General features: G+C 50.3%; 1 protein-coding gene across 1 annotated transcript; it reads right to left on the bottom strand.

The window, feature by feature from the left end:
* Positions 1-6,138: 6,138 nt before the first annotated feature.
* On the bottom strand, positions 6,139-16,777 carry GRM6 (glutamate metabotropic receptor 6). Its single transcript, XM_089909832.1, has 10 exons — positions 16,295-16,777; positions 15,176-15,392; positions 14,814-14,949; positions 14,022-14,176; positions 12,404-12,544; positions 12,101-12,301; positions 10,165-10,310; positions 9,449-10,072; positions 6,444-6,756; positions 6,139-6,233 (listed from the first exon to the last, which is right to left on the bottom strand). Exons 1-10 carry the CDS (start codon positions 16,775-16,777, stop codon positions 6,142-6,144), a joined length of 2,508 nt encoding a protein of 835 aa, XP_089765958.1. The 3' UTR covers positions 6,139-6,141.
* Between the last annotated feature and the right edge of the window lie 2,233 nt (positions 16,778-19,010).

Genomic DNA, 19,010 nt, shown 5'->3' with positions numbered 1-19,010 from the left:
CATCTTGTCTATCTTTCTGTGAATGTGGTTTTTGTTCCATGGGCTGCCGGATTGTAGTTCTTCTTGATTCTGCTGTCTGCCCTCTGGTGGATGAGGCTATCTAAGAGGCTTGTGCAAGTTTCCTGATGGGAGGGACTGGTGGTGAGTAGAACTGAGTGTTGCTTTGGTGAGCATAGCTCAGTAAAACTTTAATCTGCTTGTCTGCTGATGGTTGGGGCTGGGTTCCCTCCCTGTTGTTATTGTTTGGCCTGAGGTGACCCAACACTGGAACCTACCTGGCTCTTTGGTGGGGCCAATGGCAGACTCTGGGAGGGCTCACACCAAGGAGCACTTCCCAGAACTTCTGCTGCCAGTGTCTGTGTTCTCATGGTGAGCCACAGCTACCCCCTGCCACTGCAGGAGACCCTCCAACACTATCAGGTAAGCCTGGTTCAGTCTCACTGCTTCTTCCCCCTGGGTCCCAATGCACACACTGCTTTGTGTGTGCCCTCCAAGAGTGGAGTCTCTGTTTCCCCATGTCCTGTCAAAACCCTGCAATCAAATCCTGCTTGCCTTCAAAGTCTGATTCTCTAGTAATTCCTCCTCCTGTTGCTGGACCCCCAGGTTGGGAAGCCTGTCGTGGGGCTCAGAACCTTCACTCCAGTGGGTGGACCTCTGTGGTATAAGTGTTCTCCAGTTTGTGAGTCATCCACCCAGCAGTTATGGGAATTGATTTTATTGTGATTGTGCCCCTCCTATCATCTCATTTTGGCTTCTCCTTTGTCTCTGGATGTGGGGTATCTTTTTTGGTGAGTTCCAGTGTCTTCCTGTTGATGATTGTTCTGCAGTTACTTGTGATTCTGGTGCTCTCACAAGAGGGAGTAAGCACACATCCTTCTATTCCACCACCTTGAACCAATCTGGGAGCCATTTCTTAAAGTATATGTCTTGACATTATGCATAAACACACACACACACACACACACATCCTATTAGGTATAAGTTAGACAGATAGTTAGAAAGATGATAAGATAGATAGATAGATCGATCTATCCATCTATTTTTTAGCCTTTCTATCTATATCTATACATACTATATATTTTCTCTATCTCTATCTCTATCTAATCTATCTATCAGCGTTCTCCAGAGAAACCAATATGCTCTATTGGTTCTGCTTCTCTGGAGAACTCTGACTGATATACCTCACCTACCTTTCTCACATTGTTTCCTCCACTTGGCCTGCTGCAACCACACCAGCCTCTTGACTGGGTCTTCAGACACACATGCATGCCCTTGTCCTAGGGCTTCTGCACTGGCCACTCCCTCCACTAGACCGTTCTTCCCCCAGATAATTCCATGGCTCACTCCCCACTTCCTTCAAGTTCCACCTTCTCAAGGAAGCTTATACTAACCACTTTATTTAAATTGCAGCCCATCCCCTCTAGTCTTTCCCTTTCTCCCTACCCTGCTCTGCTTTCTTTTTTCCACAGCACTTTATCACCTCCTAACATATTTCATAATTTATTAGTGTTACATATTGTTTATTGTTTGTCTCCACAACTAGGATGTAAGTTCCATGAAGGAGACAATCCTTGTCTATTTTATAGACTGATGTACCCCAGGTGCTTAGCACAGAGGAAATACCCAATGATAATTGTTGGAGCAGCAATGAATGAGCAGTCTGTGGAGGTCAGTGAATCAGAGGGCTAGTGGGTCTGAGATGGGGTGATGGGACTTGTCAGCTGAGGACTTCGCTTAATGAATGGGGTCTGCATGGACAGTGATTGGTAGGGCTAGGAGGGTCAGTAGTAGGTAAATGGGGTCAATGGCTTGGGCATCTCTGTGGAGATCATTAAGGAGACTGGCTATGGGAGAGGCTAATTATCTTGCCCAAAGTCACCCATCTAGTAAGTGGCAGAGCTGGAATTGATCCCAAGATGTCTTAACCTCAGTGTGGTACAAGTCAAGATGTGAAAGCTGAGTGAAGGAAGTATACAGGGGCAGGGGCAAGACAAGGTCTGTGGATCCTGGAAATTTTCCCTGTGTAGCAAATCAGAATGGGGAAAAAATTAGAAAGTTGATACTACAGGTAAATTCAGCACTCAAGAGCTCTGGTAGAATAACCTAATGATGCTTAATCTGTCAGATTATATCAGTGAACAGTGCATGAGGCCATGATTCTCTAGACTAATGCACCCTTCCTGCGATTTCTGCCTCTGAGTCTGCAGGTAAATATGAGAATGAATCACAGCCTGATGCAGGTGTTGGGAGAGGGCAGGACCCACAGCAATGTTCCTATAAATGTGGGTAGCTGGTGCCCTGGCATGATGATTTTGATACTGGTGTGTAGGATGAGAGGGGGGAAAATACAGAAAGCAGAAAGACTAAAGTTTTGCAATAGTAATCCATGAATGAACTGATGAGGCTAAAAACGTCCAAACCCAGTCCCATCACCATTAGTGCCTCTCTCCACCTTTCTTTGCCTTTTCCATCCAATCCTCCCACTCAGTCTTCCCCTTTCAGAGCTGCAGCCCATCTTGATTCCTACTCTTTGCTCCACAGATTAAAATGTCATCTCTGAAACTCCCAACCTGCTTGTCATAGCTTTCAGTACTCTGCTCTGTCCACACTGGAGCAGATTTCTCCCCTCAAAGCCCAAGAGGTAGGAAATGTTTACACTTAGGAATTTTTCATATTTAGAGGCAAAGACGTCAATATAACAGTATTCCTGAAGAGGTTTCCTTCTATAAAATGATGGCGAAAAGATTCACTTGGAGTTATCATTTTATTCCATTTTACAGGGAGTCTTGTAAATCAATAACTATATACAAAAGGAACAGAAAACCCAAGTCAAACGTTTGGGAAAAGTTACATTTATTTACCAAGAAATTACTGAATAAGGTGAGAGACAATGAATGTAATGAATTTGGGGGAAATTTCCAAAGACCACAAAATGTAATAAATGTGACAAAGTTGTAATAAATGTTATAAATGTGTCCACTAAAAACTACACTAGTGAAAATGCATAAGAATATAAGTAATATAAAAAAATCCCTCCTGTATAAGTCTCAACACATTGAACATGGTGAATAAAAGCTTATAACAAAATGTAATCTTACTCTACTTTAGAGAACTCACACTGGAGAGAAATACTGTGATTGTAATGTGGAAAAGCCTCCAACCAGAATCCCATTTTCACTGGAATATATAATCCATACTGTGAGAAATCATTCAAGGACAATGAATGTGAGAAATCCTATAGGTATAGCCTGGCTCTTATTCAACAGAAAATGAAACACATAGGCAGAATGCCTTATAAATTCCACAAATTTGGGGGAAAATCTTTTTTCAGTGGTTCAAATTGATTGATTGGACATTGGAGAAGGCAAACTATGCATGCAAAGAGCATGGAAAAACCTTCAAGGATTTTTCAACCCCCGCTGAACATCAAAGAAATGATCCAAGGTAGAGACCTTATGTACACACTGAATGTGGAAAAGCCCTCTTCCAAGAGTCAGAACTTTTTGTACACATTAGAGAATTCAGAAAGGAGAGAATCTCACAAATGTACTAAATATGACAATGCCTTTAGCAATAGAGGATGCCCCCACTGCACACAAAATGGTGCATGCATCTTCTACAAGTGGACTGAATGTGAGAAGGCCCAGAAGAAGACGACAGAACTCACTGTGCATCAAAGAATCCACATCAGAGAGACCAGTCTGAATGAATGTGGGGGTGTATGAAAGTCTTCAGCAGGAATCCAGGACTCTAAGTCTGAAACTTCACATGGGGAGAAAACCTCTAAATGTGGAAAAGGTTTTACTAAGAAATCATCCAAAATCTAAGTCACAGAGTTCAGAGTGGGGAAAACCACAAAAATGTAAAAACTGTGGAAAAGTTTTCAACTAGAAGTCAAGACTAACTGCACATCAGATAATTCATACCAAGAGAAACACCAAGAAAATAATAAATACAGAAAAACCTTCATTTGGAGATCAGAGCTCATTTTTCTCTAAGAGTTAATATAGGAGAAAAACCCTATCAAAGCACTAATGTGGAAAAGCCATTAGTAAGAAAACACATCTTATTGTACACCAGGAAACCCACACAGGAGCAAAGCTGTATGAAATAATGAATTTTGGTAAGCATCCAGCAATATATGAAATGTCATAGTTCACACTGTGGAGAATTCCTAGGAATGCAACAAATGTGAGGAAGGAGAATCTGTACACCAAAAATGTTATTCTGAGGAGAAGCCCTATTAAAGAATGCGGAAACACCTAGTCCCAAGGTCAAAATGGATTATGCAGAGACTCTGTCTAGGGAAGAGTCTCCATGTTGTATGAAGTGTTGTTGATCTTCAAAATCAGTTCCAGGCATTAGATACTAGAGAATTCATACTGATAAATAAAAAGTGTCAATTTAACAAATTTAAATTCTACCCCAGGGAAATAAAATTCCATTAACTTAAACTGAACTTCTTGTTAAAAAAAGATTACTGAAAAATACATTTGAAGTCCAAGCATCTTCCTTCCCATGCCTCATGCTTGCCTTTCAAAGGGGATCTCCCCAGGAAATATTGGAAGAGAACGGTTTTGATGTTCATCCTAAGTTATCCACTTGGAATTAATCTTTGCCATGGACACAACTCTCTCGTCACTGGTCCCAACCTAGAACTTGTGAACACCATCCCTTACAGGCATCAGAGGAGGGCAAACACCACCCTTGCTAGTTTATTCTCACACCCCTACCACCACACAAGTGTATCTGATTTTCTTAAAGTTCAGGGTTCATTTAAGGGAATACACACGGGAAAGGAAAAAAAAAGCAGTTCTCTAAGTGTGACATTCCCCAGATTCCAGGAGAAAAGATCTCGAGGAAAAGACCCTGCCACAAATAATCTCATGGGAGCAACCCAGTTCCCTCTGCTCATTCCCCTGTCCTGTGCAGGCCCATCTTCTCTCACAGGTCTCTCACCCAAGGCTCGATCCCTCTGTACCAGCAAAATATTTACCCAAGCCCAAGTTACTCAGTCCAAAATACAGACCCACAGAGCTCTTGTGGAAACTGCTCCTTCTTAACTCCAACCCTGAATTTCATTCTGGGGTCTACATATTCTTACATGCTGCCCAATCCCCAAATTCTGGTGGTTGATCAAGGGGTGGAAATCCACTCACACTGGGCCAAGCCCAGGGCTTCATCATGATCTCTGAACTTCAAACCAGTGAGTATAAGTTTAGTCCCTCTCCAGAGTAGGATTCTCTCAGTGGCTGTTTCCCACCATGAGTAGAAAGTCTGGTCTGCAGCAAGGAAGTGTGAAGCCATCATGCACAGAAAAACAGAAAAATGTGTCATGTGGGTCCAGGCCAGCTCCATCCTAGTGGCCGTGGCCTTTGTGGACTCCCCACCCTGATTGCTCACTGCAGATCTGGACTCTTCACAGCTTCCGCCATGAAGCGAGGGAAAGAAAAGAACAGAGGACGAGGTGCAATTGTCCCATTCATCCCCTACTTGCTACTTGGGGGCCTCTGTGCCTTCGCCCTTGGGTGGGGCTACCACTGTAGAGGTTGTCTTGAGGCTCCGTTTCCGCTTCTGCACGTTCTGCTCCGGGTGGAACAGGATGACGTAGGTTTTGGGTACATAGAGCATGCCGAGGGACACCGACGCACTCAGGCTTAAGGACACAGTCAGTGTGGTGGTTTGGATGTAGATCTAAGCCACAGAGGAAGGGGCCAGGTGGGACTCAGCCCAGGTGTCTCCCGCCCTCCACCCCCACACAGCCTGGAGGTGAGTCTATTTCAGTCAAGTGACTGGGAATGAGCACTCAATAAAGGAGAGCAGTGTAAGCAAAGGCCCAGTGGCATGAAGAATTGGTAGTCACTGTTTGGCTCTGGTATAGGCAGGAAGAAGGGTAAACGACACAGGACTGAGTGGACAAGTGATCAAGGGAAATGAGAGATTCATTCACAGAGAGCGACACCTGGGGAAATGGTCCATATGCCTAAAAAGTGTTAGAGAATGTTAATGAATGAATGAACATGTTTTCAAATGTACAAATGAATGGATGAACCAAACCTGAATAAAGGAGCAAGTAGGCAAACAAAGGGAAGACGAAGGTGAATAAACAAATGCTCCACTGTACACATGAATAAATGACTGTCAAACAAATAGACCGACAGATGAATGGATTGGCAGATATAAAGTATATGAAAAGATAATTGAATAAAATAAAGTTAACTGATGGTTGGAAGAAGCATGGATGAAAAAAATGAATGAATAAACAATGGAAAGGGGACTGAGAGAACAACTGGAGGGAGACTGGAAAGACAAATGAGTACATGAATTAATCAGCCAACCAAGCAAGCATTCATATGGGTGGCCCAGCTCTTGGAATAATCGAGCCCTTCCATGGACAGGCAGGAAACAAACGAGGTCATGAAACTGACGGGGGACCCAGATTACCTTTTCAGCTGACTGGGCAGTGCCAAAGAAGATAGGCACAAAAGCCAGCCAGATGATGCAGGTGGTGTACATGGTGAAGCCAATGGGCTTGGCCTCATTGAAGGTCTCAGGCACGCCACGGGCCTTGATGGCATACACCGTGCATGTGACCATGAGCAAGAGGCTGTAGCCCAGGCAGCCGACAAGGGACAGATCTGACATGTCGCACTTGAGCACCCCTCTGGCCTGCTCTGGCTCCACCGTCCGCTGCTCTTCATAGTCAATCACACTGTGTGGGGGCTGGGCCCCCATCCAGGCCATCACTCCCACCACCTGCAGGAGCCAACATGGTATCAAGGACACACCCAGCCTCACCCTCGACTGAGATCTCTAGCAGGTTAGGGTCGCTTTTAGGCTCCTGCCCTATTGAGTGGGATGCTCAGGCCTGAGAGCCACTGTGGAGAGGGGAGGGTTGTCCAGGAGGGGACTGCCTGGGCAAAGGCCTGTGACACAGGCAGGTGGAGAGAAGGGGCTGCAGTGGAAGTATGTGCTGGGGACATCTGGGCTGATTGGGGAAGGGGCCCTGGATGTCCTCTTCCTGTATTTCAGCCATTACCACCACCGTTTACTGAGCCCAGCAAGGTGCAGTGACTGCAGGCAGAGGCTCTGGAAAGGTGACCCTAATCACATCTCCTCTATCTACCAAGTGGGAACCCTCATAATCTGTTGTGAAGACATGATGCCAGCTTGGGGGAGGAGTCAGTGCATGTCCCACTGATTAGAAACCAGGCCCAGCAGAAATGTTTCCCTTGACAACCGTCCAGGGAGGCAGTATCATGTATTCCGTAGGTGGGAAAACACTAGCTTTATCTAATCTAGCAATATGGCAAACCAAGTTCCTGAGGACCCCCTTCCTTCTCCAGATCCAGAGAACTGTTGAACAAGATATAATGAAATTGTGTGTGAATGCATAGTGAGGCTCAAAATATAGAGGCACTGAATAGAGAGCAGTAAGAATGTGAACTGATGCCAGGTGGCCAGGGAGGTCAGAGTCAGACACAGGCCCTAACAAGGAGAAGATGGAGTATGAATTCCTTCACAGTGAGGGGAGACATGACCTCGAGCCAAGGGAAGCTGGGGAGTAGGAACTAAGACACCTGCATAAAGGCAGGACCCTGGAAGGGCCGTCCCCTACATTTGTGCAGGTGGTTCACTGCACAAGATGCTTGACTTGGGAGGAGCGGGGCTGAAACCTAGCCAACACTTCAGTGCCATACTGTGCACCTGGAGTAGGGCCATGTGATCCTAGAGGAAAGGATGCTTTTTAAATAATTTGTACACCCAGAAGGAGCACCTTTTTGTGATTCTCCCAAAGGCAGCAGCTCCATGAACAAGGGACTAATAAAATAAAACTCCACCCACTGTCCAGGAAGGAAACATGGAGGCTCCTCTTAGAAATCCTCTAGCTGGGGGGAAAAGTTGCCCAAGAGAAACTAAAACCCAAGGCCTATGATACACGGGAGTAGCAACCAAAATGCGCCCCACTGAATTTGCAACCCACGTACTTGGTAAAAGAATTAGCATCCAGTACAGATAACAAAAGCCTACAAAATAATAGAAAGTGACCAAAGCACAGGAAGAGGCACAGACACATCACAGAAGAGGAGAGTACAAAGGCTAGCTGCACTAGTAAGTAGAGACAAATTAAAACAATGAGATACCATTTCACATCCATCATATTGTTGAATAACCTTGTAAAGTTGAAGGTGTGCATCTTTGAAAAGATTTGGGATTTCTAGAAAGAGAGGTATAATGTGGGGAGTCCATAGGTGAGCCGGACGGGGGTACTGAATGAAGTCTAAACAGCTCTATCCTGGGGCAAGAGGTGCCACGGGGGTTTCAGGCAGGAAGCAGTGAGGTGCTTTCTGAGGATGGGCTGTGCACTGAGATTCCAGCCCTGACAGAGGACGCTCAGACCCTGCTATGTGTCAGAAAATGGCAGCACCTTCCAGTTGTGAAGAATTGCATGGACTGAGGCCCATGGGTGGGAATGACCATGTTATATGCAGAGCTGGGTAGGAAGAAGGGCTCTCCTGGGGTGGAGAGTGAGCCGTGTCCAAATGAGCTGAGCATGGGCCATCCACCTGGCCCTGAGAACTGGGCTGGCTCTGCAATGTCATACAATGTCACACACACTTGTCTCTTAGCACCCTTTACACAGAAAACATCCAGTGCTTTCCAGACCACAGGAGCCATTTCCAATGTTGTAATATTACCATCTCAGAGAAAACCCTAAAGGAACTCTGCTTTTGCGGCACATACAGCATGAAATTCTGGCCATCTATGGAATTGGATGCTTCACTCCACATAGTATCATTAGACCCTGTGCCTCTTATCCAAGTTACTCAGTGACTGGGCAGCAGGAACTGCCTTTATGGAAACAGATTCTCTGCTTGGGGGAAACTCATCAGATTGTCTTTGCCCTGGGAGCCAAATTATGGAAGAGCACGTTCACTTTATGAAAATAATTTCACTGTCTTACAGAAAAATAACGGGATGCTTGCACTACCCACCTTACTGATCCATTTTCCTTCAAGGATGAAGCAGGAGGAAACAGCTGCTCCTAAATGAGTTCTTCTAGTTACAGAAATAGTAGCGCCCTATCTCCTGGGACTTTTTCTTTTTTTTTTTTTTTAACATAGAGGCCAAAATAGAAGAGGGACTCTGTTTGTTTTTTTTTCCCGGTACGCGGGCCTCTCACTGTTGTGGCCTCTCCCGTTGCGGAGCACAGGCTCCGGACACGCAGGCTCAGAGGCCATGGCTCACGGGCGCAGCCGCTCCGCGGCATGTGGGATCTTCCCGGACCGGGGCACGAACCGTGTCCGCTGCATTGGCAGGAGGACCCTCAACCACTGCGCCACCAGGGAAACCCGGGACTCTGAGTTTTAAGGTGGAGGTCAGTGCCCGTACCCCCAGCCCCGACCCCGTCTGCCCACCCCGTTACTCTGGGAGCCCAAGGACCCACCTGCACGGAGGTGAAGCTGAAGGTGATGACGAGCTGCGAAGTGGGGCTGATGAAGGGCGGGGGCGTGACCGAGCGCTTCCCTTGCTCAAAGATGCGGTAGATGCGGTTGGTCTTCGTGAGCAAAGCAGAGTAGCTGAGGGTGGTTCCCAGGCCGAGGAAGAGCCTGCGGGCAGCGCAGACAGCCGCCCCGGGCTCAGCCACCATGAGGAAGGTGACCGTGTAGATGAGGAAGATGCCGGTGAGGAGGACGTAACTGAGCTCGCGGCCAGAGGCCCGGACTATGGGCGTGTTGTTGTGCCGCACGAAGGTGGCCACCACTGTGGTGGTGGCCATGATGCCCAGCACGGCCAAGAGGAGGGGCGGGGCCGCCCAGGGCGAGGACCAGGACAGGCGGACCACTGGCGTGGGGCGGCAGCCCGTGTGGTTGCGCGTGGGCCTCATGTCCCCGGGGCAGGCCTCGCAAGTGAACTCGTCCACCTGGAAGCGGTACCCGTCGCAGGCCTCGCAGTGCCAACAGCAGGGGACGCCCTTCACCATCTTTTTCCGCTCTCCCGGCCCACAGGGGAGGCTGCACTGAGATTCGGGCACCTCTCGGGGGTCTCCCGACCACTGCAGGGCTTCCACCTGGGACACAGGGGACACCGGGACCTGTGACTCCCACCTCCAGGAAGGTGGGTCCGCCTCCCTGTGCCCAGAGCTCGTCCTGTGCCACTCACATCCAGTCTGAGGGTCTCCGCCCACTGGCCCACAGCCTGGTAGCTGCCACTGCCCGCACTGCCATTGGTAACCTGGTACTGGAAGATGTCGTATCGCCCGGGTGCATCCCCGTTCTCATTGAACATCACAGGGGTTCCTGCGCTGCCTGGAAGGAGAGCCTGTCATCCTCAGCTGGTTCTCGAGCCCATCAAAGGCCCAGCCAGGACAAAGGAAGAGCTTAGCAAGCACGTGAAAAGGTGCTCAGCATCACCTATCATCAGGGAAATTCGGATCAAAACCGCAGTGAGATACCACCTCACACCCACTTAGGATAGCCACTGTCAAAACAACAGAAAGTAAGTGTTGGCAAGTGTATGGAGACATTGAAACCCTATACTTCACTGGTGGGAATGCAAAATGATGCAGTCACTGTGGAAAACAATATGGTGGTTCCTCAAGAAATTAAACAGAATTACCACACAATCCAGCAATTCCTTTTCTAGCTATATACCCAAAATAATGGAAAGCAGGGACTCAAAGAGATATTTGTACACTTATGTTCACAGCAGCATATTCACAGTAGCTAAAATGCGGAAGAAACGCAAGTGTCCATCAACGGATGAACAGATAAGCAGATTGTGGTCTATACATACAATGGAATATTATTCAGCCTTAAAAATGAAGGAAATTCTGACACATTCTACAACATGGATGAACCTTGAGAACATTATGATAAGTGAAATAAGCCACTCACAAAAGGACAAATACTGTGTGATTCCACTCATATGAGGTACTTAGAGCAGTCAAATTCATAGACAAAATGTAGAATGCTGGGGGAGGGGGAAATGGGGAGTTAGTGTTTAATGAGTAAGAGTTTCAGTTCTGCACAATGAAAAGAGTTCTAGAGATTGACTGCACAACAATGTACACCACTAAACCGTACACTTAAAAATGGTTAAGATAGTAAATATTACGCTATGTGCATGTTACCACAATTTAAAAAGAAATAAGAAAGAGCTTAACTGCGCAGGCGAGAGGATGAGTTCAGACTTACAAAGGTACTGATTTGAACAATCAGCGTGCCTTATTTCTTTTAGAATCTTGTTCTACCAGCTTGCAGAGCTGTTCTGGAGTGCTATTAAGTCATGCTCTTTATTTATTTATAACTTTTTGGCCATCGGCATGAGGGATCTTAGTTCCCTGACCAGGGATCGAACCTGTGTCCCCTGCAGTGGAAGCACAGAGTCTTAACCACTGGACCGCCAGGGAAATCCCTAAGTCACGCTCTTTAACAGAGAGCTTGGCAGAGGAAAGGTGCTCAACATTTGGTGGAAGAAGAGAGTTCTTAATTTACTAAAGGATAGTAATTGAACACAATGCGAAGCCCCCCCCCCAGCAAACCATAAGCACAGCTGAGTCCATCTGGGCCTTTTCAGAAACCCTTATTCTGAGCCCTGACCATGTGCCAGGCCCTCCACTCGTATTGGAGGGACACAGACTCATGCCTTGTGCTCAGGCAGCACAGGGCCTGGCTGGGGAGGCATTCGGAAACCTGAGACTCGGAGTGGGCTGCCTGTCCACTGTGTAAGCAGTGCCTTTGCACAGTCTGCACTGTGCCCCGTGCGTGCCCTCAGAGACCAGACGACTACAAACTCTGTGCAATGGAGAGGAGAGTTGTGTGTGACCCTCTGAGGGATCCAGGCAGAAGGGGTCAGAGAGAAGTTCCCCAACACATGGAATTTGCAGCCTGTGGCAGGAGGTACTGAAGCCTGGAGAAGGAGGAGTGCTAAAAACTGTTCCCCAGAACTTGGCTCGAGCCTCCAGCTCTCAGGCCCAGATGCTCCCACTATACTCTTGTGCTCTCCCATTCCTTCCATCCTGAGTCGTCCCAGGTCCCAAGAACTCCATCCCAGCAGGCTTCCCCTCATTCACGTAGGGGCTCTGGCTCCCACTCACCATTGAAACGTACAGCTCGAATATACTGCAGCAGTGTCCGCCCGTCGGTGGGCTCCATTGCCGGGCACAGGCCTGTGTGCCCGGGGCAGAGAGCCTGGTGCATGCTGTGGAGGGCGTGGGCAATGGCATACACAGCATCAATCACAAACTGCACCTTCCCTTCCTGCTCGTAGGCAGAGTCCCGGCCGATGCGTTCCTCACCTGTCCTAGGGATGCCCAGAGGAAGTGTGCCTGGCTCCCAGATGCCCAACCTGGCCTCCCACCTTCTCCCTCACCACCCTCGCCACCCTGGGCAGCTCTCACCTGTGCATATGCGGGTGGAATCGTCTGACTGGGTACCTGAGCTGGTCAGTTTGCAGTTAAAATTCTCTTCCCAGAACTCAGCAAACCAGATGTTCCGGCGGTTGTTCTCCAGGGAGCGAGTCATGAAGTACTGGTCAAATCCTGAGAGACGGGAAGGAGGGAGGGGGCTGGCAACAGTCTGAGCTAGCCACAGCTCACTACTTGTGTCCCTTCACCGCTTGCTCACCTTGCAGCTGGGGATACCCATGTGACCAATTTCTGGCCTGGCCAATGAGTTCAAAGCCATCTAGGGGCTCCACAGTAAATTTGCATCCTGATACAAGCTCAGAGCCTCACCACATGAGAGAATTTTTTGCTGCCTTTTCTTTCCTGGTTAGGATGCTGCTATGAAGATGTAATGGGTGGAGCTTCAGCAGCCACTTTGTGAATAAAACACCACAATCAAGAAGGCACATGGGACTTCCCTGGTGGCACAGTGGTTAAGAATCTGCCTGCCAGTGCAGGGAACACGAGTTCGAGCCCTGGTCCAGGAAGACCACATGCCGCGGAGCAACTAAGCCCGTGTGCCACAAATACTGAGCCTGCGAGCCACAACTACTGAAGCCCGCATGCCTAGAGCCCGTGCTCTGCAACAAGAGAAGCCACCGCAATGGGAGGCCCATTCACCGCAACGAAGAGTAGCCCCCGCTCACCACAACTAGAGAAAGTCCGCACGCAGAAACAAAGACCGACCGCAGCCAAAAATAAATAAATAAATAAATTCATTAAAAAAACAAAAACAAAAACAGGTTGACTTTTAAAAAATAGAAGGCATATGGCAACTACAGAGGATGGTGGAACAGAAGGGGAGACAGAGCTCAGGGCTCTGAGAACATCATTGACTCACTGCCCCAAGCATGAAGTTGCCCCTACTTTGAAACCTCTTGCCTTGTAATGAAATGCCTTTATTGCTAAAACCACTCTCAGTCTAGTCTGTTGCCTGCAACTGAATGCATTCTAAGGGAAAGAAAGAGCGTAAGCGTGGGTGTACACCTCCAAAAGGCTGGGAGCCCCTGCAAGTCAGGGCTCAGCATTTACAAGGGTCTGCACTTCATAAAATACCCCGAAGTGCCTCATCAAAGCATGTTCAGTTTAGCCTTTGGGGAAATGAGCAATCCTAGTGTAAAGTGGCCATCTTTCCTGCATTCTTCCAGATATTCACAGGCGGGATGGTGGAGGAGGGGTGGAGAGGAAGGCCTCATTAATTGATCAACAGGACAGTATGACCCACATCCTTGGTTTCTATCCCTCCCACAGTCACCCTCAAATTAGAGTGCCTTTGGCAGAACCAGGAATACAGGCATTGAATTAACACAAAACTAAACAAACAAACAAAACCTAACAATTCTTCACCCTGTAGAGTGGGATGTGCATTTCCTCACTTGCCAATTCATTCAAACACTGCTTGGAGGGATGTATTCACAGAATCTCAGAATTCTAGAATCTGGGAATCCTAGAAGGGACCCTGGATCATGGTACAATTTTATAGAAGGGGAAAATGAGCACCCCCAAGAGGGGATCATGGGGAAGGATAAATATGGGTGGGAGATGCAGTAGGGAAGGGCGTTCCCCCACTCACCATCAATAGAGGCCCTTTTGGGCAGGATGGTGATGGCTCCCACGGCCACGTCCTCGAGGTTCAGGATGGGTGAGATCTTGGCTCCCCAGCTGTCTGAGCCAACCCACAGGAAGTAGCTGGTCAGGTTGGCCTGGCGTGCAGCCTCCAGGACCCTCCTGGTAAGGATAGGGTAGGGGTGAGCGAGGGCCAGGGAGCCTCCTCCAACTTAACTCTGGTCACTTTCCATTCTTCTCTCTCCATCTACCCCATTCTGCATCACTCATCAGACCCTTTGTTTATCAGGAAAGGTAGGATGTAGGGAGTTTAGGACACTTGCCTTGGGTTTTTCAGGTAGTAAAGTGTCCAGCCAGGCTCTGACCCCAGGCCTGCCCTCTTGTTCTGTGAACCATAGTCCACTGCCTGCTGCCTTTAAGAAGGGCCTACCTTCTCTTGCTGGGGCTCATGGCCTTCTGCTGATACCCTCCTACCCCTGGGGGTCCTTCCCTGACAGCTCATTTTCTGCACTTACATGCACCCACCAGTCTCTCCCCCACTGTTAATTATAGAAACAGACATATATTCTTGTGTTTCCCTGGCTAGGTTTGGAGCATCTTCACCCAGACCAGGCCTGGTTCATTTCTGGGGGCACCAGGCAGAGAGGTGGCAGTAGAAAAGATATGTGGGGGCAGGAAGGTAAGGCGAGGTGAGAAAGAGGGAAAGGAGGATGTACGTGGCTGGGATAGAGAAGAGGCGGCAGGGTCTTCAAGGACAGCCTCTGAAGAACACGGTGATTGAACATGCCATCTGTCCCACCTGATGTCATCCTCGTTGGCAAAGATGATGATGCCCCGGGCATTTGGTGTCTCCATGAGTCTCCTGATCACCTTATTGAATTCTCCTGGCTTTGGCTCCCTGGGAATCTTGATGGACTGGGCAATACAGACCCCCCCTGGGTGTCGGAGATGCCAAAGTCAGCTGCGGTCCCACCCATTCACCCACCAGGGCCACCACCACTCATGACTGTGGCAGGGGCTGAGTCTTCCAAAGGACCCCCACAGGGGGCACCATCCAGGCTCCCCATCATGAACCCAGTGCCCTACCTCACTGCTTATGCCCTGTCCAACGGACCCTCTATAGGCTCCTTCATGCCTCAGATCCCCCTGCCCCAAGCTCACCAGCCTCTCGGGAGATCTGCACAAAGGCGTCAACCCCACTCTCGCCATAGTTGCCCTCGGAGGCCAGCGTGGACACGTAGTTCCATCCCAATGCCCGCACGATGTCCACCATGGCCTGGGCCTGGTAGGAGTCAGGTGGCACCACGCGGGAGAAGAAGTCATAGCGTGTGGAGTCGCTAAGCTCAGGGGCCGTGGAGGCGTAGCTGATCTGGGGTATCTGGAGTGGGGAAGGACATCAGGGCTGTGAATGGAGGGTCAGTGACCCTAGGGAGGGAGGGCAGTGAGGACCCAGGACAAGGACGTTTGGGGTTACAGTGCTGGGGGCAAGCTGGAACAGCCACAAAGAGAGGCCAGGAGGGGCAGATCAGGCAGGAGAGCTGGGGAGGGGTTATTTGATTGAAGGCTGTGTCTGGACTAATGGAGGGGCCTGTTTAGAACTGGGTTTATCTGTGTGCATTAGAGTGATTAATAGCAGGGATTACAGCTGAGCTGATCCAGGAGAAGGAGTGGGGGCAGTAAGTGTGAAAGCAGAGTGGAGAATGGTGGCTGGGGAGGCTGGGAAGAGGGCGGCTAGCAGAAAGGGGGTGTATCCCTCATGTTAAAGAAAAACTCACGAGCAAAAAAAAAAAAAAGAAAGAAAGAAAACAACAAAAAACACACACATAAAAGGGAGCATGTGGGAGCTGGTATGAAGGTCAGAGATGGGGAGGTTCTGGAAGAAGCGGGCTGGAGCTGGTCTAGGGAAGACAGAGATGTTTGAAGCTGAAACAGAAAGGAAGGGTGGAGTGTGAAGACGTTATGGAAAGGAGAGGGGAAGAGAGAGACAGGGAGATGGAAAGAGAAAATCAAGAAGAAAGACAAAGAAAGAGGGAAAATGAGAGAAAACGAGGCAGAGAAACGCTCACGGGCTACATTGCAATTAATGGCCGACTTAGTTACCCCGGGCACTCTAGACGCTTTAATTCCGAACAACCTTCCCTGACAGGCTTGTGTCTGGCCCAGGGGACAAGGTTTCTTTGCGAACTAGAGTGATTCTCGCAAGGAGGCCAGACCTCAGCCACGCCCAGGGCAAGGACGAGGGAGAGAAGCTGCAACCCGGGCGCTCCCCCGGGCCCTCACCGCAAACAGGCGCAGCACGTTGGCGACCATGATGGAGACGGAGCTGGCCGAGGCGCCCACGACAGCCACCACGCGCTCAGGGGGCGCGGCGCGCACCGGGGGGACGCCGCCTGGGCAGCGCACGGCTGCCGCGTCGCCGTCGCCGCGGCCGCGGATCAGCGCCTGCACGAAGCTCAGCGCCTGCTCCAGCGCGTACGTGTCCCGCGAGCAGGTGTCGAGCAGCCGCGCGCCCAGGCGCACCCCGGGCAGCAGCTCGGGGTCGGCGTTCACGCGGTCCAGCGCGTACAGCATGGCCTCGAGCCTGTGCACTCCCTGCTCCTTCTTCAGCGGCCCGCACGCTCTGCCCGCCGCGCCCCGCGCGTGCACCGGGAACAGGCCGCCCAGCGTGAGGCCGCCCGCCAGGCGCACCGAGCCCGCGGCGCCCGCCACGCGCGCCTGCGCCAGCGTCAGCAGCAGCGTCAGCAGCGGCAGGATCCCGGCCATCGGCTCGGGGGCTGCGGGAGGAAGACGGGGTGGGGACGGGAACAGAACGGGAGAACGCTCTGAGCGCCCGGCAGAGGAAGGACTCGGGTCGGCGGAAAGGCGAGTGAGCCCCAAGCCTTCGGGAGAGGGGAGGTGCGCAGTATATAAATATTGGCCGAGTCAGCTGGAGGAGTTATGAAGCATTAACTCGGCCAGCCTTCCCGGGCCACATGGCTCTCACACCCTCTGAACCTCATTACCTGGGTCCCCCCTGCTCGACCACTGGCTCCAGTCCTACCCCTGCCCTCCCCGACAGCCCTGGGCCGCTCTTACTGGGAGTCCACCCCCAGCGCACACCCAGGCCCCCTCTGTAGCCACACTCACCCGCGCCAGCCGCTGTCGGTTCAGGACGGGACAGTGAAAGATGCCGAGGGCCCTGAGGGAGAGAGGATTTAAGGATTCTGGGGAAGGGATGAGAGGCCGCCCTGAGGGCGGAGACCCGTCCTGAGCAAGGCGTGTGCGCAGGACTGGCTCTCTCCACATCTCCTTTCCCTCCCTTTCCTACTCCCTGGGTCTGTTTCTTTCCTGTCTTTGGATATGTGTCTGACATACACACTCTGTCCTTTTCTGTCTTCTGGTCTCTCTATTTCTCATCTCTGTCTCCGGCTTCCTCTACCCACCCCTCTCCCTTCTCTCTTTCTTCTCTTTCTGTCTCAGTCTCATTCTCTCTCTCTCAGTGTCTCTTTCTCTCATTGTCTCTCTCTCTGTCTCTTACCCGTTTTCTGTTACTCTTCCTCTCTTCTGGCCACCAGTGTCTTGGCTCAGGCTGCTTAAGGCACTTCCCAGCTTTCTCCTTGCAAATCCCTGCAATAAACCCATGAGTGGAGTGAGAAAGGAACACTGGCTGAGCAAACAGGATTGCGCCTGAACAGGAGGAGGGAGAACAGGGCTGAGCTGGAAGAAGGCAGGAGCAAGCAGACCTTTAATGGTAGCACACACACAACCCTACAAAGAAGAGACTTCTACCATCAGGCCCATTTCACAGTTGGGGAAGTAGAGACCTCAAGGAGTTAAGTGACTCACCCAAGGTCACACAGTGGACATGTGTCAGCATCAGGATTTGTACTCAGGTTGGTGTGAAACGAGCAGCCCTCACTGCCTTTGATGGAGGGAGGGGACAGGGCAGGCTTGCCCTGCAGTTCCCACCCCTGCCTCTTGCATCTGATGATGGAACCCTAAGGAGTTGCTCTTCTGGCGGTTCATAAAGCCTTCCTGGCTCTGGGGTCTGAAGCAGTGACACACCGTGTGAGGCTCTTGGTACCTGAGTTTCCTCATCTCAGGTTTTGGGCCAAGGTGATGGACACTTTTACCGCCATCCCCATCTGAGGCCCTGGATTTGCCTTTCTGACACTGAGAGCAAAGTGCATCCTGGAGACAGCTGGTGCGCTCCAAGCCCCAGGGATTAGCAAGTTCGTGCTAAGGGGGGCTGAGCCGGCTTGGGCTCCATTAGAGAGGGTGGATTAGGGCAGCCACAGGGATTTGGGCAAAGCTGGCAGAGGGAGCAAGCAAAAGCTATGTCACCCTTCTGCCTTCCCTCACCACATCCAAGGGCCCTGATTGTCTCTGTTTTCAGAGCTGTCCAGACACCTGTCCCCGGCAGAGTTGGGAGGTCCAGCTTGGCCTCCACCCATTTTACCAGTTGGGAAGGATGGAGCACTTAGCTGGTGTTAGGCCCCAAGCTTGATGTTGCAGAAGTCTGTACAAACTGGGCATTTGAGGTAGTAGTTTCCTGCCGCTGGGCTCACACAGCCCCCCACAGCCCTCCCCTGCTCAGGACAGGTTAGACAGGGCCACAGCTGACTTCACAAAACAGGTTCCTGACTTACAGGATGAAAGCATCTCACTGGTTCCCTGAGTGTAGGATGGACCACCAGGGAGCTGGGGCAGTAGCCCTCACAGTGGTACAGGAGGGAAGTGAGTGTCTGACCAGAGTGCGGGAGGTGGAAGGGGAGAGAAGTAGGTGAGTTCCAGGCAAGGGGAAGAACCAGCTCTGAGGATGAAGAGGGGGGCATCATGGCTGGGGCACCTGGGAGGAGGGAGTAGCCACCCGTGAGTATGTGAGGACCAGGACCAGGGCAGAGCAGATCAGAGGAGGGCAGAAACCAAGACTTTGGTTTTGGACACAGGAAAGCCAAAAATTTCATTTGAGATTTGAGAGGTTAGGTCAAGCTCCTGGTTAGATTCAGTAAAGGGG

The sequence above is a fragment of the Delphinapterus leucas genome, chromosome 3, assembly GCF_059928025.1.
Source record: "Delphinapterus leucas isolate spDelLeu-1000000601 "Yukka" chromosome 3, BTC_Dleu_Yukka2, whole genome shotgun sequence".
Taxonomy (NCBI): Eukaryota; Metazoa; Chordata; class Mammalia; order Artiodactyla; family Monodontidae; genus Delphinapterus; species Delphinapterus leucas.
The sequence above is the reverse complement of the archived record's forward strand: the minus strand, read 5'-3'. Positions and strand labels throughout refer to the sequence as shown.